This window comes from Trachurus trachurus, assembly GCF_905171665.1.
Source record: "Trachurus trachurus genome assembly, chromosome: 4".
Taxonomy (NCBI): domain Eukaryota; kingdom Metazoa; phylum Chordata; class Actinopteri; order Carangiformes; family Carangidae; genus Trachurus; species Trachurus trachurus.
Window position 1 is genome coordinate 20401165 of NC_139898.1, and position 24115 is coordinate 20425279.

The following is a 24115-nucleotide window of genomic DNA, read 5'->3' on the forward strand; positions in this document are numbered from 1 at the left end:
CAAGTACTTCCTTATCAGTTAACAAAACAATCCGGGGCTATATAAGGTGGGGGGGTTTGGTGAATGGAGAGCAATGGATCTCTTCTAACACGCATACATGCAAACGTCAGAGCACCTTGTCCTGGCTGGTGCTGCAGACATTTTTATTGTTTCATTATGTCTACTATCAATTTACCGGCTGTAAATTCAGTCTGCCTTGATAAAACATTGCCTGTCAATTTTTTTTCATAGCACCTGCTTATAACAAATCACTGAGGCACTCTTTCTGACTGATTGCTTCTTGGCAGAGCGTTTTGTGTTGTCTGTCTGTATCAGCTGCATGCATAAGGCGGCTGACTGGTGGTTACGGGCTGGTGTGTGGGTAGGTGCTGGCATTGGGACTGTTTCCTTGTGTGTGTGTGTGTGTGTGTGTGTGTGTGTGTGTGTGTGTGTGTGTGTGTGTGTGTGTGTGTGTGTGTGTGTGTGTGTGTGTGTGTGTATCTGTGCCATAAAGATGGGTGGAGCAGCCTAAGAGGCAGAAAGAGTCTACAGATTCATAAATTGCCCCTGTGTTTGTGCATGTGTGTGTGTGTGTGTGTGTGTGTGTGTGTGTGTGTGTGTGTGTGTGTGTGTGTGTGTGTATCTGTGCCATAAAGATGGGTGGAGCAGCCTAAGAGGCAGAAAGAGTCTACAGATTCATAAATTGCCCCTGTGTTTGTGCATGTGTGTATGCAAGGATTTGAACATTGACTATGTTTTTAGGGAGTGCACCCATTTAAATATAGCACTACAATGATTATGATGCTTTCCATTCATGCTGCGTGTGTTGGTTTGTTATATCATTAAACTGAATACTGTTATGATATCAAAACATTTTCCAAAGCAGCTTGAATTTTTTCTTGGAGAGTCACACTATTCTGAAAAAAATGCATGCATGTTTGGGTTAGCGTCAAACCTGCGTGTCATGTAAATGTCATTGGGGATTGGAAAGTGGTTGAACTTGTGTGTTGCTGTCAGTCAAAATACTTGCCCGGTACAGTCATGTGTTTGTCTCAAGAGCGTGTGCATGTGCGTGCGTGCGGCTGCCCCAACTGCATGCATTCATCCCCCTGCTGCCATGTGCGTACTGTGCAGGCTTGTCTGTGCATGGGTGCACATTCTTGAATTACATATCCGCTTTACCAAATTACCTTCTCCGCCAGGGATCTTGGCTTTCTCTATGTCCGCCAGTCAGTTGTCACAGCATGCATGAGTGGAGAAAGTGAGAGTAACACGTTGCGCTATTGTTGCAAAACTCATATTTAAACCTGTGCAACCAGTTGCTGCTTTCATTCAACTTTTAGCTTTGGTTTTTGCCTTGCATTCACGTTGCAGAGTGCAATACATTTGTTGTAAACAAGAAGAGATGATCTGAAAAGACACAACAACCCAAAAATTGAACAATTCTCTCAAAGCTATAAAAAAAATCACAAAGGCGAAACATTAGATAAACTAATACACATGGCAGGTTTTTAAACCCTTAAAGTCTGACATCTATCTTTCAAAGACAATTTGCAGTCCCAGTCTAAGTGAGTTCAAGTCCAATGAAACTCTGAGAGTCATCTGCCATCAGTCAATGATTATTTGTTACGGTGCCTGCTTCCTTTGATACCAGACAAAATACAACAGTGATTATTTGTAAAATGATACACTTGTATCTATAGCAGAATAACTTGTTGTGACTCATAAGTAGGTGAGATATTACGAGTTGCAGCCTAGCAGCATGAGTTGCACTTGTTGATGATGTAATAGTGAGTAAGTGCACGGACAAGTCAGAGAAAATAATATTGCAGCGCTTTGTCTGTGTTGGCCGAGACAACTGTGAAACTACAGAGTGACTGTGAGCGTTTGTTTCATCTCTGACTAGACTTTTATGTGCCAGGATACTCATCCAGGCTATATTTTACTCAAAAACAGGAAAAAATGCAGTTAAGGCAAATTGTATGAACATGTAACTGTACTGGTTTTTCACACACATGAAAGATGGAATTTTAACTACTGCAGCTGTTTCCAGCTGCTCTTGGGAATAGTTTTGCATAAAAAAGTAGCCTCTGTGTCTTCATTCAGTTCACCCAACTCTTCCTCTTTACATCTACATTGTTTCACTACAGACCCAATTACTGTATCACACATCCAGTGCAGGAGACAATAAAACTTCTAATATTTCTTTTTTTAAAAGCCCAAAAAAATCTTATTAAGAAGGTTTTGAAAAATCCATGTTTGAAATTACTGCCCACACTTCAATACAATGGAGATTAATGGAGGTTTGTCTGTAGGGCATCACAATAATAATAGATTGCATTTTGAAACTGTACAACTTCACCTTTTTTCCACCACAAACACTGTTCCAGTAACTGTGAATAATTCACAAAATATCCTTTCAATAGTTTTCAAAGAGAAGTTTTTTTCTTAGGCAGAAAGTAGTTCCTGTTTTCAGTGAAGTTTGTGACTCATACACAGTAAATGAGAGAGAGAAAAAAGCTGCTGTGAATTTTTTTTCTGCTATAAGACCCCCAAAAAGTCTCATTTGCGTTGATATGAAGATAAAGTTATATTAACCACATATTAAAAACCACAGAAAAAAAAACATTCATAGTTTTATCTAATCTATTTATCTATCTATTTTATCTCTATGCAGGATAAAGAAAATCAAGTGCCTCGGGTCTTTATGAGTTACAGGAGTTCCTGATGATGTGACGGCTGTACCTGGATGAGTAATGCTTACTCTTACTGTTTGCAGCAGTCGTGGTTTCTTGCTTAACATGCTAACTAGTGCTCAGGGAATATCATCTGGTATGAAGGAAGACGCTAATATAGGAACAAACACATACACACACACAGGTTTACTCACACGATACCATCCCAGGGTAATAAGTACTTTGGATACATTACGCGCATGCAAAGGTAATAAGGACTGAACACGCACATATGCAGCCCACCTTACACCCACCCACACTGAGGTCATAAGGGCTTGGCTTACACATAAATACACTCACGCGTGCTTGCACACGCACTGAATGACTCCAGTCTTGCGCCATCTTGCCAGGTGCCTGTGCTCTCTCACCACATGCCCTGCAGCCATCAGGACAAACAAACGACTAGCTAACCAGTTGACCAGCTGATTTTCCTGTACCACCACCACCTTCTGCAAAACAATTTGCCGATATTAAAGTGGCTTGAATCGGCTTTCAGATCTTTCAGGAGAGCCCCACTTATTCATACAGGAAGAGTCATTAGAAATATTACAAGCATTTATCCAGGGATGTGGCTGACGTTTCCCTTTGGGTGCCCAGATTTTGGGTGGTGGTGGTGGTGGTGGTTAAGGCGCTCTGCTTCCTATTACACAGCTTTTGGGTCACGGTATGTCGTATACATGTGGTGTGATCATGCAGAAGGAGAGAGAGAGAGAGAGAGAGAGCGACCGGATGGGAGCCATATTGAATGGTAGCGGGGTCTAAACTGAAACCATGTGCTTTTGTGGTTAGAAACTTTGTCATGACTAACTACCTCTGGGAGAGCCGCAGTACAGCTGGACACCGAGGGGGGAAGAAAATTCCCTTTCACCTGACTGACAGTAACTAGACAGCGCCGATTTGTTGTGATTTGATGCTCCAGAAACCAGAGCTATTGACCTCTGCTTCAGTGGATGGCCTCGAGTAAGTCTTCTATATGAGATGAATGTAACAGTAACTACGCCATTATAGACTTTGATGTGCTTTCAAATCGCAGAATATCCCCCACCCCCCAGGACTGTTTAATAAGTTGATTTCCTGGCTTGTTTTGGAGGTATGTTGATGGTGACCTCCAATAACCTACAGTAGAAAGCATCTGCCGCCGTTTGCCACTGTTTGCCAACCCTCAGGGTCACAGCCTGCATGGAAGATTGCATTTTGCAGCTGGACATGCTGAAAGGGGTCAGGGGTCAACAGAGAGTTTCTGGTTATGGAGGAAGAACGGGGGCCCACGAGGGAGACACCGTGTTGACATTGTGTTTGGACACTTTAAACAATGTTATCTCAGACAGTGTGAGGCTCTGGGCCAATCAATCATTCTGTTATTGGAGCAGCTCCGGTGATTATTCATCTTAGCCCTTTGATATTGGCTGACATCAAACGGACCCTGCGTGAGCCTCCTTTCTCTCGCGCTGTCTGGATCTTGTCCTTGGGAATTTGTCAGGGCTGTATTTTCTTCAAAACATTCAGTTGTGAAAGTGAATGGAGTGTTCTCTTCTTAGTCCGACATGAATGTAATCCACCGCTGCGATGGACTGTCCGGAATATTTATGAATCTGAAGCAATTGTGTTGGCACGAGTCGCGGTCTAGATATTTCAAGTTCAGTAATGGATGTAAGGAGACAGCACATAAATCTGTAATGTACAGTACAGGCGGACGTAGCTCAGGAACAGACATAGAGCAGGTCGCACATTTGGAAAGGCATGCATTTGCAAAGGCAATAATTGTAAGGACAATCGGCACATGGGATTTTTTCCAGTGTGTTAATGGGAAAAAGCTCTGAAGCGTTCAGCAGTGTTTCTGCTGGCCGGTGTACCCGCATTGACCTCGGCCCACCAGCTCTGCCACTCGGGCCAGACCTAATACAGGAAAGGACAGAAGAAGAAGAGAATTATATGTTTGGAGTAAGTGAGAGGTGTGTGGTCTGAGGTATTTTAGTAACCGTTTTTGAATGAAGACCATATCCATTTTGGAACATTGTTACATTTACAAAGGTTTCATGTCATTTTTTCCCACTTCTTGCTGTTTTACAAGTAACAGCTTTGATTCAGCGTGTGTGCTCGGCTTTTATTTTGGCTCGAAAAAATTCCCTGACAGACATGTTAGACGACGACGGAAATTATTTTTGGAAGAGAGGGTTATTTTAGGATAAAGAAGCGATACCTGTTGTTTTCTGAGAGAACAGCTGTTTGAAAGTCCTTGAAGTAACCACCCACTTGTACGCGCTACGAATGTGAGCAGAAAACTGGAGATACAACATCTCCACTGTGACAGCCACGTGTTGCAAATTGAACCTACTCTTTAATTTTTTATTTTTTTTGCACACTGGAAGGCCAAATGGGAGACAAAGGTGGACATCTTTTTGCTTCCACTGACATTGTAAACACAAACAGGCACCTGTGCGTATGTATGTATGTACGAATGTAGATGAGTTTGTATTGTTCTTGGTGGACTGCTGAACAGAATTGCCCTCTGAGATTAATAAAGTTGATCAAATCAAATCAAATCAAGTTTCAGCAGGAGTCCTGCATGAAGGTTAAGGTCAAAGCAAATGGAATATTTGGGTGAAAAAGCTTCAAAACCTCTTGTCAAGTCAGGAACTGAACCTCAGGTTGCCAGGTTGTTGATCACTTATCCACCACCTCAAGCTCAATACACCCGCAATTTCCCACCGCATAGCACACCCCATCAAACCTGCTGCGTGTTTCATGTTCTGTACGTAATCCTGACAAAGTGGTGAGAAGTCATTTCTCTCATTTTCTCCCCCGTCTGCACAGTGTGTGATTTGAATGCTCTGGCTGTTTGTCAGCTATGCATGTGTGTGCCTGCATGACAGCCTGATCCTCACACGTGTACGACCGCGTCTATCTATGACTGCCTGTCTGCGTAAATGCCCGCCTGTCTATCTGTCTGTCGGCACAAAGACAGCGGGGTCGGGGTGATGCGAGGCTGAGTCATAAATCTGCAGTCAGCTGAGACAGTGAAGTATATCTATTCTCGGTTTAGGTAGAGAAGGTGCTGAAAGGTGATAGATAGTCACCAGAGACAGACAGTAGCTGGTTGTGGCAGAAGTTGGTGCTGGTAAGGTAAGTGGAGAGTGAGGGGGCTGGCAAGGAGGTGCTGATTTACAGCGGCAGGACTGAAGCTGGAGGCCCAGACAGTGGATGTGGTGTTTAGTGTGTGTGTGTGTGTGTGTGTGTGTGTGTGTGTGTGTGTGTAGGGGAGTGTGGATGATGGTGGTCTTGAGGGGGTTGAGTTGGGGCTGCATTTGTGATCCTGTGTTAAGTGCTCGGTCAGTGGTGAAGGCCTGGAGGATTAGACCCCCACCCCTGAAACTCCTGTGAACAGCCCCCCTCTCTCTCCCACGCACTCTCTCTCTCTCACACACACACACAAACACACACACACACACACACACACACACACACACACACACACACACACACACACACACACACACACACACACACACACACACACACACACACACACACACACACACACACACACACACACCTCCTTTCTGCCTGGATTCCAGCTTTGAGCCCTTGTGAGATTCTCCAGAGCCACCCACCACCAGCTCCTCCTCCACCAGTACAACCAGTACTCTTTGCCTGTTCTCTCACTCACACATGCTGCAAACATACACACACATACACACACACACACACATGCACGTCAAAAGACACTCTAACATAACCAGCAGCTCACCATTCCCCTTAATATTGCCAGAGTAAAGCGATCCCCTCACACTCACATCACATTAGTGCTGCTATTAGACCAGACCCAGACATGAGAGCTACAGGGTGTGTGTACGTGTGTCTATGTGTGTGTGTGTGTTTGAAGTCTGCAAGAGTTTTATGCATGCTAGAGGGGGTGAAATGTGTGTGTTTGTGTTTGCGTCCGGGCATGTGATTTGTGAGGGAGGAAGCGAAAAGAGTGAGTCAGAAAATGTCTCGTATCTATGTTTGTGTGTCTGTGTGTGTGTGTGTCTACGTGTTGTACGTTTTAAGAGAGAAAGTAGAGACACTGATATCCTGGCATGAGATGAGTGGGAGGAAGGATGGATGAGGTTAGCGAGGGTCTGGAGAGGGCGCAGTAGGTGTAAGCTTGAGAAATTTCCATATGGCAGTAAAATGTCTGCCACTTTACTTATTGAGTTTCTAATGTGTGCCAGGTGTTTCTCAGGAACACTTAGCGGACCATTTCTCTGTGTCTGTGTACAGTATGTGTTTATATGTGCTAGGTCGCATTTGGAACAAATTGTGGACTTCAGACCAGATCAGACACTGCTTCGAGACAAAACTGGCGTCGCCCTGAATTTGGTTTCAGAAAAGCTGGATTCAAAATGTCCTCTTGTCGTCATTGAGATTATATTATAGGGTGAAGGTAAGAGTAATAGTTAGGGTCAAGTATTTTCTGGTTATGGGTAATGGTTACGGTAAGCCAGCAAGAAAAATGAAAAAAAAAATTAATCTTCCGTCTCCAGGAATAAACTATGTGTCGGTGGGTGTTTTCTGGTTCTAATGTTGTCCAGTTGGAGTCATTATATAACGTCGGGGCTGTGTATACAGTTTTTACTGCTGCCATTCATAGACGGGGGAAACTCTCAGCCGTCAAACCGGACCCAAATCACACACACTATAAAACGCAGAAAAATAAACCTGCTCCAGAAGTTTTGTACAAACCCGACCACAGCTGTAAAGTACAGAACCGTCGATTTATTAATGTGGATGCTGCAGACATTGGAAAAAGTCCCGTCCCCCCCAGTGTGTTGGTTTATACCAAGCCCATATTTATGGTTTGACACACTTTATTTTTTACATTGGCATACAGTTGGGGGCTTAGGATTCTCTCAGACTTACCCCTTTTTGTTTATTATAGACCAAAATCTTTGCTCTTTGATCTGGAATAAAAAAAATAAAAAATATAAAAAACCTTCAAAGATGTAACATCCTCTAAAGTAAAATCAAAATTCCAAATAAAAACCAAATTTTTTATAGTTATTATTATCATGTTTTGTTTTCTTAGAGAAGCCTTTCTACCTCGTTTCCTTTTAAGAGCACTCAGCAGCAGATAGAAGTACCAGAGGTGTTAGCTGTGAACTCAGTGGTTACCCTTTAATGGCGACCAGGCAGGAGACCCCAAGGCTCTCAGTGGTTTTGGCAACAAATGAGACAGTCCTCTTTGAAGCTTCCACAGATCCTCTTACCCACGTTGCTTCACTTATTAAATGATTTTCCTTTCAAACGGACTATGTCGTTGTGAGGTACACAGGAATTCATATGTGATAAATTTAGTGTCAGTGAGACACCCCCTCCCCCCTGCAAAAAACAAAAATGTAGCCAAATAAGACAGTCTTTCACGCCTTTTCTTTTTTCTCTCTCTCTTCTACTTTCAGAGTATTTTTTAAGACATCCGGACTTTCTGTCCCAGAAAATATGAGAACAAAAAAGTATCATTAGCAGAGAATTTCTCTCTATGAAGGACAATGAAATGTGTTAAAAGAAATGTCTTAGTTTTTAAATATGAGAAGCAAATTACAAACAGTAAACGCTTGTTTAAAACTGACTTTTATTCACTTCATCATTTACCACCAAAAGTATAAAACTTTATGTCAGTATGATATTTTTAGGATTTTTTAAAGGCTGCTATCCTGAATACCAAACTACTATGTCATCAAACGACAGTGTTCATAGTCACAGGCGTAACAGATGTTGAAAGGAAATGTGTCACATGCATTGTTGTAGCCGTCTACATACATAGCTTATTGTGACTTCATATTTCTTAGTATTCTGGTCTCTTCGCTGATCTCTGTTGACAGTGAGAACAGTAAAGGTTACAAGGCCGACTTGTTTAAACGTGCCTTTGACAACTTGGCCTATAACTGAGTTCCATCGCCTCTTCATATTTTTCCGCTCTGATGTCAGTCAGGTGGCGGCAGCTCCAGATTCCTAAACCACAAGGTAAATCAGATTAGAGCAGTTTAACAAGTGCTGGGTCACTTCATGCAGTGGAATCCTAACAACACAGAAATACAGTGTGTCAACGAAGGTCAAATCTTTGTTTTACTTTAATTATAACATCAATAATTATGATCAAATAATTTGTATATTAGCTTTACATTCTCATTTAAAAAAAAACTTTTTTTAATCATTTTTTTCTTCTTTTGCTCCATAAAATCAAACACCGATATTAAACTTTATTACAGTCAGTGTTTCTGCCTCCACACACACACAACTAAATCTGGGAGAAAATTTAAAATAAGATATAATGTGAGACAGATGGAAGAGGGAATGTTTCAATAATTTGCTATGACAAAAGCCACAACTTTTTTGATACTGCAGTGAAGTTACACACATTTGCCAAATGGCAGGATATTAACTTGAAAGTTTTTTATTTTATTTTTTTAATCACCATCCAACTCTGTGACAGTGGCAACAGGGACTCAGAGACACACAGCAGAGCACATGGTTACGGTCCCTGCTCGCACCACTCAGGAAATGGCATCCAACCACCTCTAAACTTCGCACCAACAGACCAGTCATTTGGCTCCGCTTGCACATTTCACAGGTCCAACTTCCTCACAATACACTTACAGTAAAACATTTCTCTGTATACCATCCAGTGCAGGCTATAAGTTTAATACTTAGCTTAGTGCTATTCTTTGCATATAGAATGATGTTAAATTGGCAATGCTGCAAATCCCTTACATTAACTTTAATAATAATAACTTTAGAGCAGTGTTCAACTCTTAACTTATTTCTTTCTTATCTCCAAATACAGCACAGAACACATCAATATTCAACATGATTAATAATGTAGTGGACTTCTGCTATTTGGAAGCCTTGTAGGCTATTAATGCTGACTGTGCCAAGTCCAGCCTTTCATATTGTACAACTGCGTCTGACATCTCTTGGCTCTATATATTCCTGACTTCATTAAAGGCATAAGTTGACGATTGCTTTTTTTTTTTTTTAAGTGGACAATATATCAGTAGCCTAAATTACTCAGTCTAAGTGTCAATAATAATGAATGAATTATTCCCCATAGCTACATCAGTATGTGTGCTGAGTTCCAATCCCCCGCAGATCACTTGAGGTAGACCAAATGGTTATTTCCCTTTATTTAAACAACTATAATCACTCCTAAAATACTGAAATGTACTGGAAGGCAAAAGTATATTTATATTTAGTTTTTTTTTGTTGTTGTTGTTATTGTTTTTGTCGGTGAATAAAAACATCAAATATTAGGTGTTGCCGTTTGGAATGAAAGCATTGTTGTTGGCACATTCTTTAACTTTGTTTACGGCTGTTTTGACTGTGGGACTGAAGCACTTAGTGATACAATAAAACGACTGTAGAGGCAGAAAGAGATTGCAGAGGAAGGCTGTAAAAGCTTGGTCGTGACAGATGCCCCCTTCTTCAACTTGTCCAAGGAAGAGGAAAAGTAAATTGCAGCTCGATAACACTGCAGGCAAAACACACACACGCGCGCGCCCTTCCTGCTGCCTTTGCCCGGTCGGCTGTATTATTATTATTGTAATAATTATTATTATCGTATTCACACGCAGTTGATTTAAACAACGGAACTGTGATGTGTTCACGGTCAAAATCCAAGCGTTGCGTCTTTGAAACTTTCTCTTTACTTTTCAATTACTTTTCATCAACAGAAAACTTCGATGCCATGGGTTCTTACATAGAAATGAAATGGGAAAAAAACAACTTTTGATACGTTTTTTTTCCTCATTCAAAATCGCTTTTTACTTATTCACATTTTACACGAAAACTTTAAGATATAAAGTGTGATTGTGGCTGAGTGGGATGATGTCACTTTTCATACTCACAGAAAATCTCAAACATGGGCGAGGCAGCTTTTTTTTATGAATATAAAGGCTCGAGGGGAGAAGATGTCCGCGAGTGTCCACCCGAGGTGTTTCCAGATAAATTTCCGAGCTGTGAAGAAATTCTGTAGCAGACGAAAACGTTTTAATCGAGGTAGAGAAAAAAAGAAAGAAAAAAACTTCAACAGAAACTTCCTCTCTCTCTATCTCTCTCTCTCTTTATATGAAAACAGAGCGACCCGCAGGGGGGCGCTGTGTGTCCACGTCTGTGCACGAGCTGGGAGTCCCAAAGAAAGGCAGCGGCAGAATGACACGCTGCAAGAACAGATAGAGACAGAAAGAAAAATAAGCCCAATTGCATCATTAAGATGTTAATTTAAGACTTTAAAAAAATCCTTGACAAAAAAAATACAAATTGGAATCTATGTGCAAATGTTGTTCAAATAACCACAAAATATGATTTAACTCAGTCTTTATGTCACAATTCTTTTTAAATGAAGATACTGGAGGAGGAAACAAAGGCTGCCCTGTGAAAAAAAAGAAGAAGTTCAAATGCAGAAATCAGTCCTGTTTGAAACACACTATGATTTAATTTTGATAATAACTGTGAGACTAAATGATTGTCAAGGTACTAGACATTTTTTTCAGTGCAGCTGCTTTAACCGTAACCCCTCCTCCCGGTGCCCCCCTGGTCTCTCTCTCTCTCTCTCTCTCTCTCTCTCTCTCTCTCTCTCTCTCTCTCTCTCTCTCTCTCTCTCTCCTTATTCCTCCACAGCCTTGTGCTTCATTCCAGTGCACAAGCCGAGCGAAGCAGACGGTTCACGCAGCAGCCTAAAGCTTATAAATTCGCTCTCAGGGAATAAAACAACTATAAACCGCTCGGCTGTTTCTATACGGGAATAACACTTGATCGTGGACGCATGTGAGCGCGCACATGCCTATCAGCCGGGACAATATACAACCATGGTTCTGACACAAGTGCGGCTGTCTCTGCTCCTGCTCCTCTGACCACACGGAGAAAAGAAAAAAGTCTTTGGATCTCACCGAGAAAGCTTGTGTGTCTCTTTCTCATTGACTCTCAACCAAATATCGCTGGAAATATTCTCCGGATGGTGACCGCGGGCTGGACTACCTGTTTTCAGCTGAGTGGCTCAGTGCGTGGGGAAGGGACTGGAAGACTTGCGCCCGATACCTTTTCTCTGGTTTGACAAAGCACGTTGGAGATCACTGAAAAAGGGCATATTCAAACATTTTCTACCAGGGCTCTTACAACCTCCGAACTCTCGCCTTAACGTGTTTTATTATTTTTTTCACTGAATGGGGGTAACTCTGGTCCTGGAGGCTTGACACAGCTGGGACTGGGACAGGGACAGGACTGGGTGCGTGGAGCGTCGGATCACCCAGGATTGTATTCCCTCCTCACTCTCGCTCTTTCTCTCTCCCGTGGGTCTATTTACATGTCCGACCTGACTGCTTTATGACAATGGATTACTTTCTGCTTTTATGCAGCCTCTTGCTGCCCGTGGTGTCCGCCGTTGAAGGTAAGACATTTCATCTTCAGATGGTGTTATGTTGCATTGCAGGATGCCTAACGCGTATTATTCCTCCATACCAAGCGAGCCAGCACCCATGCCTATCAGAGGCTCAGCACCGCGGCGGGGTGAGGCTCCTCTCTATACCTCCCCCCTCCAAAAAACCTAAATTTTGTCTCATCCCCGAATTAAAACCAAACGTTTCATTTTCAAAGTGGCCATCTGGTTCGCTTTGAGGGAATCACTGATGGCATTATTGCCTTTACGCAGCCAGGCGCAGGTTTCAATACACTATTGTTGTGCGCGTCAACGAAAGCTCATCCATTTCAATGGTAGTTGTGTATTCTCTTTTTGTAACATCAGCTTTTGGCCGCCTGCTACTGCTTTTCTTTCTCACTTTAAGGAAATTAGCTCCACACTGTATCTCACCGGGGAGCCGCGGACCTATATGCACCCCTCTCTCCCTCCCTACCTCCCTCCCTCACTCCACCTCCTCGAGACACTTTCCCCCAGGTCGGCTGCGTGTATTTTAGGGCTGTGTTGAGTGCGTGGCCTCTTGACATGTGGACTATCAGTTAAAGTCCAAAGTAAACTCTTGGGGAAAAAATCCCAGAGAATCCCGTTTTTATATCCATACTCAGTTCATTTAGAAAAAAGCTGGAGAAATATTTAACAAAATGTGCTGGAAATGATTTAGCAAATGAACTCTAATCCACATCCATTTAAATGTTCATTCTGTTGTTTTAGTTCTGTTAATGACATTTTCCTCAAACGGCACCAGTTGTTTATTTACAGTTCTATTCCGCAGCAGTTGCCCTAACAAAGCCGTGTGTTTCAGCTGAGTGTTGATGTTTTGCCGTGCGTACAATCGATGAGAAATTCTAGCCATCTCTGTTTTGTTTTTGTTTTTTTCTGTTTTCTTTTTTCTCAGTGAGATCAGTGTTCCCCTCTCGCCTTATTTCTCTCCTAAATTTTCCAGCGTCTCTCTCTGCTCTGTTTGGAGACAGAAGAACAAGGAACCGTGGAAATAAGGTTGAAAGGGGCCTAAAGCTTTAACTATGAATGCCGGAGCTCAGGCGAGGCTCCCGGTTGGCTTGTGATGCCAGTAGGAAAGTAGGACAGTGGGCCACTGGCTCAGTAGACGGTTTTCTTTCTCAGCTTGTTTCTCGACTTGTTCGTAGACTCTACAATATCGAAGCAGTTTTTTTTTTTTTACCCCCTAACTCAAAGTGAAACTTAAAAAGTGTTGTATCGGATCTATTAATTATCAACACACTTTGATTTTGATATTCCGCCCCTTTGATTTGAAAAAAAAGTGCACTGCATGTGAAGCGACACAAATAGAAAACTTTACACTTGTAAAGACATGTTAGTTTACTTTAATTAATTAATGCGCATCCATTACTGAGCAGATATCCAATCAATATTAGACGTCTGCACCCTGCGAGATTTCTTCCTCTTTTTTTGTTTTCCTCGAGTCTCACTCTCCAATGTCTTGACCCTGGTGTGAGAAAACATCCGTAGGCCTGATTCCAGACTGGAGCTCAGTGCTGCTTCTTGATCTCTTCATGAAATCTCTCCAGTTCGGCTACACACATGCTTTTTTCCTCGACACTGCTTCCTCTGCCAGGACCAGGGTGGCAGAGAAACACACAGGGCTGGAAAACTGTGTAAATCTTATCTGATAGCAGTTGTTTTGTTTTGTTTATTGGTGCCTCTTGATAACAGGGGGGAGAAGTATGAGGCTGTGTGGCGACGAGTCCCAATAGGAGTCTCTTACTTACTCGCTCGTAGATCACCACCGGTCAGACTACATTTTGACGCTGAATTAAGTGCAGAATTAATGAAGGCCGTGCTCTCGCTGCAGACAGATGGATGTGCATTGCATTATAATTTCACAACGGCAGCTTTTTTTCTGAATTAAATTATTTTTCAAAGTCGATGTTTTCAAAACATTTTGCCTATAAGACCCCCCCCCACCCACCCCCAAACTCCCCCTACCACCACCCCTCTCCCTCCTCGGACACCTTGTCAGTGACCCCTGCAGGTCACCGGACCCCAGTTAGGGACCAGTGACTTAAAACACATGGCTTGAATGGATGAGTGGATTCTGGTTCGTGCAAAAGGTTGGAGACTCTAGAGGGAGCGACACACACACACACACAGAGAGAAAGAATAGATAGAGAGAAAGATAGAATGAAAGAGAGAGCTTGGTGTTTTTATAACAGTAGTTGGGACTTGGTTGCGCACCGGCTTCAAGTTGATGTATTTCGTTAGAACAATCTATTCCCTACATAAGTGATGCCATAAATTGCACCCGACTGACCTGGCAGGGGGTTTACCTAAGCTTTTAATACAGCCGGCTGATTTATGGCCGCTGCTGGGACCTCTTTCTGGGATCTCCGGGTTTATGGCGATTTAGGGGAGAAACAAGCGGCCCGGTCGAGGGGAAGTTTTCCCCCGGCCCCACGGTGCGTCTCTCCGGGTCCCAGGGTCACACAGCCCGGGGGAAAATAAGACTCTTAATTACTCCATGTTTTCTTTTCTTTTTTTTCTTTCTCCCCCTTTTTTCTTTTTGCCCTCGGTCGTTTTTTCACATCCACTTCTCAAATTGAGATATAAAGTCAATCACAACTTCCACAATCTTGTGAATTTAGTTTGCCTTTAATGGGGCTGTTACACGCTGGGTCTGGCCTGTCCCTGAGTACTACAGTAGCAGCAAACAGAAATGCTAAACAGGCATTTGAATCCACCTCACTGAACTGTTTGGACAATTTTACATAGCCAAAATTAGGCCCAACAAAGACAGACCACTTTGCGCATAACTAGTTCTTTTTCTCACAATGTTTGGACTTGTGGATATAATGAAATGTCCAGATTCCACATTATAATCCTATTTTTAATTTTACCTATTCGTTTTATTTATTTATTTGGATATTCAAATTTTGTTGGAAGTGTTCATTAAATGTTGATCATGAACTGTAATGCCACTTGGGCTGTTTTCTGCTCTTGTTCGATAATGAAATTCATTATTCCTTCTGTCAAAATGAGAAGCCGAGTGTTGCAGTGCTGCGCTGAGGTCAGAGGATCCAGTGGCCTCGGTGAGTGTGTTATAGAAAGGCCTTGGCTGTTGGACCTACAGCTGCTATCAGGAGACAAATTGCGCCGATGACAGTCCTGTGTAGCGCACAGGCGCTTTGGTTACTCCCGGTGTAAATTACTTGTGATGGAGGGAGGAAGCAGTGCAACAGAAAGCTACAGGAGCATAATGATATTCAGGTCAGGCCAAGGAGCAGGAGACCCACGGCGATGCCGTACGTGCGCCTGGCTGTGTCGTCAGAATGCGTCCCTGCTTGTGCGTAATGGGATTCAAGTGCGTAAAAGCATATGAATCGCTCTTTCTTATCTTTGGCCAATCAGATTGTTAAGTTTCAAGTGAAACAAACAACTTGTGTTCAGTGGGGGGAAAATGTGTATTTAAAGTCGCACTCTCAACTCAGACCCTCTAATGGTGACTTCCACTTGAATGACTCTCACCTGGAAAAATGTTTCTCTCTAAACTAAGACAAATGGGCTTTTATGATCGCGGCTCAGGGTGGGTAACCCCCCTCCCACACATACACCACCACCTCATTTCTGTTTACGGCGGTGTGTTTCGTGGAATGATTCCGCACAGTCAGGCTCTTTGAAGCGCACATGTTTATGTTTTTTTATGTGGGTGAGATCACACCTCCACGGGAGCTCTCCTGTGCCTGTTTTGCAGTTGGCACATTTCTCATCAAGCTCCCCTGGTTTATTCGCTCTCGTTCTCTCTCTTCCTTGCTCTTTATTTAGAAAAGGAGCTCCCCTCGCCATCGTCATCACCATCATCATCATCGTCATCATTATTTTACTATCAGTATAAGTAGACGTTGCTCGGCAGTGAGGCAGGGAAAATCATAAAAGGGGGGGTTGTAAATGATGATTTCCAGTCGGTGATCATCAGGCAGACACCACCCTTTCTGAGAGATTTTATGTTAAGAGGAGGAATACATTAAAAAGACTTTATCTCACTTGTAACTATAAACTCACACCAGAAGTGAAAAATAAGCATAAAGTCAACTTCATCCAATAATACAAGAACACGTTTAAGTTAAAAGTTGTTTTACGTGATTTAATAGGAGTCATTGACAAAAAAAGTTAAACCATTAGTTTTTGCCCTTTATATTAAAAACAGGCACACAAAACTGGTCTGTGACTATGTGTTGCCTCTGTTATAGGAATATACATCAACTTTGGACCTGTGTAGGCTGAGATGACCATGTGTGGCCAAAACACAGTTAACATTCATGACAAAAAGTCCAGTAACGGGGCCATTTTGTCCGGCACACTTGCTGTCCTGAAGGCCTCCATCCACCCGGAGCTTTATTTAAGAGCGCAGCATGTGTGTGGCCCGAGCAGGACCTCAACAGTTAAGCTGCTGTGTGGAAACTTTACTTCGGGAGCTCTTCTGCATAACATTCACAAGCAAATTACTGAACAAATGCGTTTTAGGGTCACAATTGACGTGACAAAGGCGGCTATTAGAGGTGGCCAGCACACAAAGCGTTTCAAGGGCCGAGGGGAAACCTGCTAAAGAGGCGTGGAGGTGAATTTGCAAAATAAAAGCAAAAGTCACTTTGGCAGTTCTACTAATGAATCATTGCAAAGGGCAATAAAGGAGTCAAGATCAATCAATCTATCAATCTATCTATCTATCTATCTATCTATCTATCTATCTATCTATCTATCTATCTATCTATCTATCTATCTATCTATCTATCTATCTATCTATCTATCTATCTATCTATCTAGGATTGATTTAATTATTAGGCTATGTCATTCATTTCAGAAAAATGGTCTTATCAAACAGAAATAGGAGCCTTAAATGATTTTTAATGATGAAAAAACAATTGCGCAGGGAGAGTGCTGTAATAAGATAGAGTCGCACAAACACTCACATAACACATACAGAGTGTACTAAGTGTCAATTGATGCGGCCTATTGATCGGGCGAATTAGCGCTGCTCAGCCTCTTAAAAGCGCAGAATCAGGTTTGATGCGGGAGACTGCCGAACTGTCTTCTCGTAGAAGCAATTACCAATTCATAAGGATATTTATCAATGCGTCCTGAATCAATTTGCAGGGTGAAGGATGGCTCTGCCTCTTGTGCAATAGCCGCGAAAGCACACAGGGCACACAGACACAACGCTCTGCCTGTCCAGTATATTAATTAATAACACTAACAACAAGACCAAGGACAATACTACAACGATAACGACTACTACTACTACTACTACCAATAATAAGTAACGAAAATAATAATAATAATAATCATAATAATAATAAATATAAATTAATAATTGAAATAATAATAATAATAATAATAATAACACTCATATTATTTTAACAACACTTATAAAAATAATAATTATTTGATTTGATTTGATTTATTTAAATAAAATAACTTTTTACGAGGTTAATAATGTATACGTATATAATTATTACCATGTTATAGGCTATAAATGTTTTTCAACAAAAATGAAAAATGAAATAGAAATAAACATGAATTATAATATCAATAAAAATATTATTATTATTATCATTATTATTATTATTATTATTATTATTATTATTATTATTATTATTATTACTACAACTACATTGTGAATATTACATTGTTTCATTTTGCCTCTCATCTTGTACAATTTTAATCTGATTCAAGATATATATTTTTTGCCTAAATCATTCTTGTGCACTTGCACCTCACATTAGTACCTCTAATAATTCTAATACTTGCTTGAGAGAAAACAAATTGCAGACCCAGGTCAGCATTCACATATCTGCCCTTGTATAAGAGCGTACAAGAACAAAAGAAAGCATAAAGACATAAGAGACAACAGCAGTTCCAGTCCATCACCCTCACCAGTATCCTGGTATCTTGACCTCGACAGGGATCCCAGCCACTCAGTAGGTCATATGCTAGGCAGCAGCCATGTTGAACAGATGTACAGTGACTTAGGTTCAGATTGGCGTAAGGCGCTCAGGAAGACGGGGGAGTGGATGACGACATGTTGGGAGTTGGGGTGGGATGGTATTGGGTGGGGGGGCGTTGTGGTGGTGGTGGTGGTGGCTGGGATATGGGGCGGATTTGGATCAGAGACCTAGAGAGCAGCAGAGCTGACAGACTTTACAGATGCAATGGGCCTGCGGGAGTGCTCATGTGCACCGACCGATGGGTCATAGCTCAAATGGCGTCGTGGAAAGATTCACCGAGCTGGAATTTCACATGTAGGCAACCAACAGCCGTGTCAGGCCTGCTGGGGCCTTCACACACCAGGAAGCGGGATGACCAATGAAAAATCAGGCTGCAGGGATGAAAATGTGGATGTTGTCCATACAGATTTGATTCTGTATAACTCTGCTGTGGAGTGATATTGAAGATGAGAAAATATGACACCCGGGACGTTGTGAAGTCAAATCCGTTTCACTGTATTTGTTAAGGGCTTTGCATCACAAAGGCGCTCTCTGGTTTGGCTTTTGGAGAAAACAGGATCAGCAGGGGCAGAACACAAAGCAGCATAAGAAAAAAATGGAACTAATGATATTGTTATTACAGCAGGCTGATACAGTTTGTTTTGTCAGCAGTGAACGTCACTTTACAGTGACCTACACAGCTACTAATCCTATCAAACTCAAAACGGTCGTGGCTATATGTACACAAAAGCATCAACCAGCAGCTAATACTCAAAATAGTTCAATTCATTCATACGACACAGTTAAGTGACACCAATCTAGTATATGACATACAGTAACTGTGGCATGAATAATGTGATTACAAGTAGGGAAATGTGATTAACTTACACTATAACTGCTCTACTGTATGTTAGTCCAAGTTAAGTACAACTTTTACTGCATTTAATTGCTTGCTTTTACAAACACAATCACACTTATATAGCCGTGCCTAGTGTTAAAATTGGCCCTTCCTTTCTGACAGTGTTGTTGTAATTGCTTTTAAGTTATGTATTTATTGGTCATGGAAACAAGCCGAAGCGAGCAGTTAATGCCACGGTGCGATTTTGGATCTAAGGATATTTTCTGGACCATTTCCAAAGCTGTATGTGAGAATGCAGCTTTGCGCGTTGTGCATATGGCTGTTTTGTCTATATGGCACTTGTGTGTGCAGTCCATCCTGGCGTCCAACAGAGGGGCCTTGTGGGATGGCAGGTCTTTGACACCCACTGTTGAGAGCAAGCAGGAGAGGGCGAATGTGTCTGGGCCTGCCCACCGCACAGACACACTGCTGCTGTCTGCAGTCAGCCGTGCAGAACAAGGGAGAGAGCGACACACACAGACGTACACACATACACACACACATGGGGAGTGAATGAGAGGAAGAGAGTGAGGGAGATTTGGAGCTAACAGGGAGAGTAAGAGTGTGTGTTTGTGTGCGTATTGCGGGAGGTACAGTGTGTCAAAGTCTGCTCCATCCCCCAACGAAGGTAGTTAGAGTTATGTAATGGCAGCAGAGATAGAGATCATCTATATTAGATTGTCATTAATAAGAACTGATCTTTAGCTTATGATATTGATATTTTAAAAAAAAGTTTTTTTCTGAAATATACTCTTGTGAATCTGATACTAATTTATTTCCTGCGATTTTTGTAAAAACACATTCACTGACTTTTTTTTTTGTCTCTAGGGAAATTCAACATGAAAGTTTTATGCAACCCACTGTTTGTGTCTGTACTTGGATGATGGGTGTGTCACATTTAGGTTCACTCTAGAGAGGTCTTCTCCCTCTTTGAGCCTCTGTTAAGTTATATTAACGGCTTTCAAAATACTGATGAAATGTCTGACATAATATTAATGGCTGCCGGAGATGGCGTTTTATTGGCCCTGTCTGCACCGGATGTCCATAAAAGCAGCTGAAAGTACCATGTGTCAGAAATGACCAGATTACAAGTGAGTTAAGACCCCCTGTGTTTTTCACCCACGCTCAACCCACGTCCTGTGACCCCCTTCCCAGAGGTCACGTGGGGGGTCTGTTTGGATGATTTTTCGATAGGGAGGGGGGCTACTCTCCAAGGCTAGCCTCATTGCTTCTCAACAATAGCCGTCCTAACACAATCAAGCTCCAGGGGTTATCCTTTTCCAGTGGCGAATAAAAATACTCTGAAAGAGGATGTGTATATTTAGAGAGACCCACTGCGCAACTTTGCAGGGCTCGTTGACACATAAAAACACTCATACAAACATACCGGGTCAAAAGCACAGTCAGAGACTGGGTCAGCGATGTGTGCTTGACTTTTTTTTTTTTTTTTTTGTCATCACGGACGATTTGCAGATCAGGGCAGTTCTGTTATTTGCATGTAGGATGTGGAGCACTTCAGAGCGATGACTAAGAGCCTGTCCGGACATGCGATGGCCATTATGGCTGCTTGTCTGTTGGCAAGTACAGAAATGGCAGCAGGCACTGGAAGTTTGAAGGGTGGAGTTAAAAGGAGGGGAGGGTGACTTCTCTTAGCGGCAGTCTGATCCACCTCAGGGCCTCCTCCCACAATTTCTTTACGAGCTACAGGCTCTTGTAACAAATTTTGCCGATGGAGCAGAAAAAGATCTTTGATATTTGACTTTAAAAAATGGCCAGTTACATCTGTCTGGAGAGCGAACGCTGCTGTAAAACAGTGTGCCTTGAGGGGGGAAGGAAGGCCACATCACCTGGTTTCAGCCTCTGCCAGTCTTGTTAAATATCAGAAGAAAAAGGGAGATGGGGAGGGAAATTTAACTACAGCTGGGTGGTGGATGCTGGGACTTTTTGCGGCAGAGGACCTAGCCCCAGGCTCCCTTACACTTCAAGAGTAGGAAAACAGCCTTTGCTAATTTTCAAACAGCCATCCTGGGTAAGCTCATGTGTGATGATAGGAATGGCTTCAAGGGAACCGCCGGAGTCATGACTGATGTGATGGGCTCAAATGTCCACTGTAATTAACCATAATGCATGTGTGAGAACAAGAGTGTGTGAAAGGTGTATATTTTACTTAGTGAGGGGTCTGTTCACGTGGAGTGCCGCGTTGCAGCAGGCCGCTATTACGCCTTATTCTGGCCCACTTCTCATCCTTGGTGTCAAAAACACTCGCCACCTGCACTTCATCTACACTTCAAAAGGCCCGCAGGCATGAGGAGGGCTCCCTCACTTCCATTAAATATTTCTCCCTTCCTCTTTTTGTCTTCTCGAGAACAGCAGCAGGCTTAACCAGACCCCTGCTCTCTTATCAACAGTGCACCAAATACAATCTTAAAGACGTCCTCCTCCTCCTCCTGCTCCTCTGCACAGCTCTCACAGGTTGAATCCAACAGTGGCAGCGGCGCCGATCACACGTGACCTTGTGTCAGGATATTTACATAATCCCCATGGTTCCACGCTGCAGTCTCCTGGAGGCGCTGCCAGCTGTGAGGAGCATTTATTTAACCTCCGCTCAAGTTAAAATGGAGTCACAGTGACATAGTGACTTTAATGTTTAACTGAGTGCAATATTTAGAGGACGATGAAGGGAAGGTTAAAAGGCTTGCTCAGGAAAGTTTTTTTCACGAGGGCAATCCAGCAGATGTGGAGGTGTTGGTTTTAGTGTTTTGTTACTCAGATGGTCCTAACACTTGTCCATTTGGTAGAGCTGTAGATGACACAGCTATAAATTGGCGCTTGTGTGTGTGTGTGTGTGTGTGTGTGTGTGTGTGTGACACAGATACTCATGATGTGTGTTTTCAGCAGCAGACGGAGGATGGGAAGTGAGGCCACCCTGTGGGTTTGCCATCAGCTTCAGTCAGCTCACAGAGCCGTTCCACTTTTAAAAAGAAAGTCTGTTCTCTGGCAGACTTTCTTCCTTTTGACAGGGAAATGTCTGTTCTCACTGCAAGTTCACTTCACTTAGGATAAATATAAATCCATACATATCGTGCAGGCTCAAATATTTAGTTCTCTATGTGTGGGCCAGTGTGACATGGCGGTTGTTAGCTGTGATTTTAACAGGGATTTGACAGTGAGCACTGTGAAAGACTAATTGCAATGAGCCAGATGAAAGCGCCACACAATATAGGCTGACCCCCTCCCTCTGTGCCAAGTCAGGCCATAAACAGCTTCCCTTTGCCCTCTCACACCCTATGGAAATCCCTTCTGACCTCACAACACACACACACCGCACAGTGCACACACATGAATGGTGACAGTCGCTTAATCACACAGCAGTACACATGCACGCACGCATTACATTCTACAATCTCCCCAATACACATGCAGACGAGCCTTTCCCCCTCCGTGAAATCCTCACCCATGCACCCACCCGCTTCTTAGGGTCAGGGCCCACGTCCACATCACTCCCCCACTCCTCTGCTAATGAATCAATCAGCTGGTTCCATTCATTTCATTGCTGTCAGACCCCATCGATCAGCGTCTTTCTCCCCCATCCCAACAGAGCAGCAGGGGAGCTCAGAGATCGAGAGGAGAAGAAACATCTAGACACTTCAAAGACTCTTAATTTCTTATCCGCTCCGCTTCCCCAGAAATATGGCATTTTTGATGGTGCGTAGCACTGTGGATGCATGTGTGTGTGTGCAATGAAAGAGAGAGAGAAGGGATTAAAAACAAGATCAAGAAAAAGCAAGACGTCTCCTCTCAGAGTTTATGTGCAGTGTCTGACCTTGTTTTTACCTTTTTTTGCAAGACTGGAGTGTTAGCACTGTGGATTCCAGCATCACAGGAAGGCCAGAGATAGCGGGTGGCGGATTTCAGCCAGGTGCAAGCTCATTCACTTCCACGGATGCCCGTTCTTTGCTGCACTACACAAACCGCCCCGCCCTACCTCTGGCGTTGGAGGCTCTAGCTTGGCTAGCTGAGCCATGTGTATGGTGGGTCCAACTCTCGCCATGCACCACTCCCCCACCTACTGAGTCAAAGTCAGAAAGGTTATTAGTTATTAAAGCACCTCAAAGTTGGAGCTGTGTGTGTGTGCGTGAGGCCATGCAGAGTGAGAGAGGGGGGCTAGAAGAGAGGGTGCTCATTTTCTAAAGCCGCTGTTCATTGGCCAGCCGATTCATTTCAGAAGGTGTTGAGAGAAGTGACTGTCCAGGGCCAGAGGTTGAAGAGGGGTTACAAGGAACCAAGGTCAACTGAGTTGAGGTTAGGGGAGAAGAGGAAGTGAGTGTGAGGAGTGGTGTAACAAAGCAGCAGTAGGTTCTGGGATTGTGAGATCCATCTGAGCTGAGAAACCGTAATCTCCTGATTTGGAAATTTGCCACCTATCTATCGTCCAAGTCTGCACTTTCACACTATGCAGCTTCCTTCCTGATACAGGATTGTGCCTGGGAAGGGGAGCTTCACCTTCCCACCAGTACTGAACCATTTTTTTACCCACACATGCGCCCACATTGGTCCTAGATGAAAGGTCTAGGCTTTGAATGCAGGAAGGAAGGAATCTGCAGGTGGGATTTTTAATGAATCTGACAAGGGAGCCAGTGCCAATCAATTGAAACATTGTGCGACAATTTCGAGATGCAATCTCCGATAGTGTCAGAAAAGGTGAGTCAATGGCAGACGGAACGAAATAATTACGGCTGAACAAAAGGCAGAGGGAGCGAGTGAGTAAACACAAATCTTATACGAGTTGAGATTGCAAGCTCGCCAATAGCGGAGCATTGTGGTTTTGTTATCTGCTTACGGTTAAATGTCAGAGAAATTCAAAGCCGTGTTAAACCATCTATCAATGGGAACAAAGCACAGCGTCAACTTCTAACGTTGGGGTTCTTGTCACTGATGTTTAAGAAGTAGTACATTTAATTGCAGTTTGATTAGAGGAAGTCTGAGGTTGTTGCAACGGCACAAGCGGTTTTGCACAGGTTAATCTGGTGCCATCAACATGAAGGTCTCTGTATGTATTGTGCCGACCAGACAGCTCGGCGCTACGGCCTGTCAAAGA

General features: G+C 42.9%; 1 protein-coding gene across 2 annotated transcripts in view; it reads left to right on the forward strand.

Annotated features, from left to right (window-relative positions):
* Positions 1-12071: 12071 nt before the first annotated feature.
* ephb3b (eph receptor B3b) overlaps positions 12072-24115 on the forward strand; it is a gene marked incomplete at its 5' end in the record, with an annotated part of 57548 nt that continues 45504 nt past the window's right edge. For both annotated transcript variants that reach the window (XM_083970383.1, XM_083970382.1), the window contains one exon: positions 12072-12135. In XM_083970383.1, the coding sequence (XP_083826509.1) occupies positions 12072-12135 (64 nt within the window). The remainder of the gene's footprint in view (positions 12136-24115) is intronic.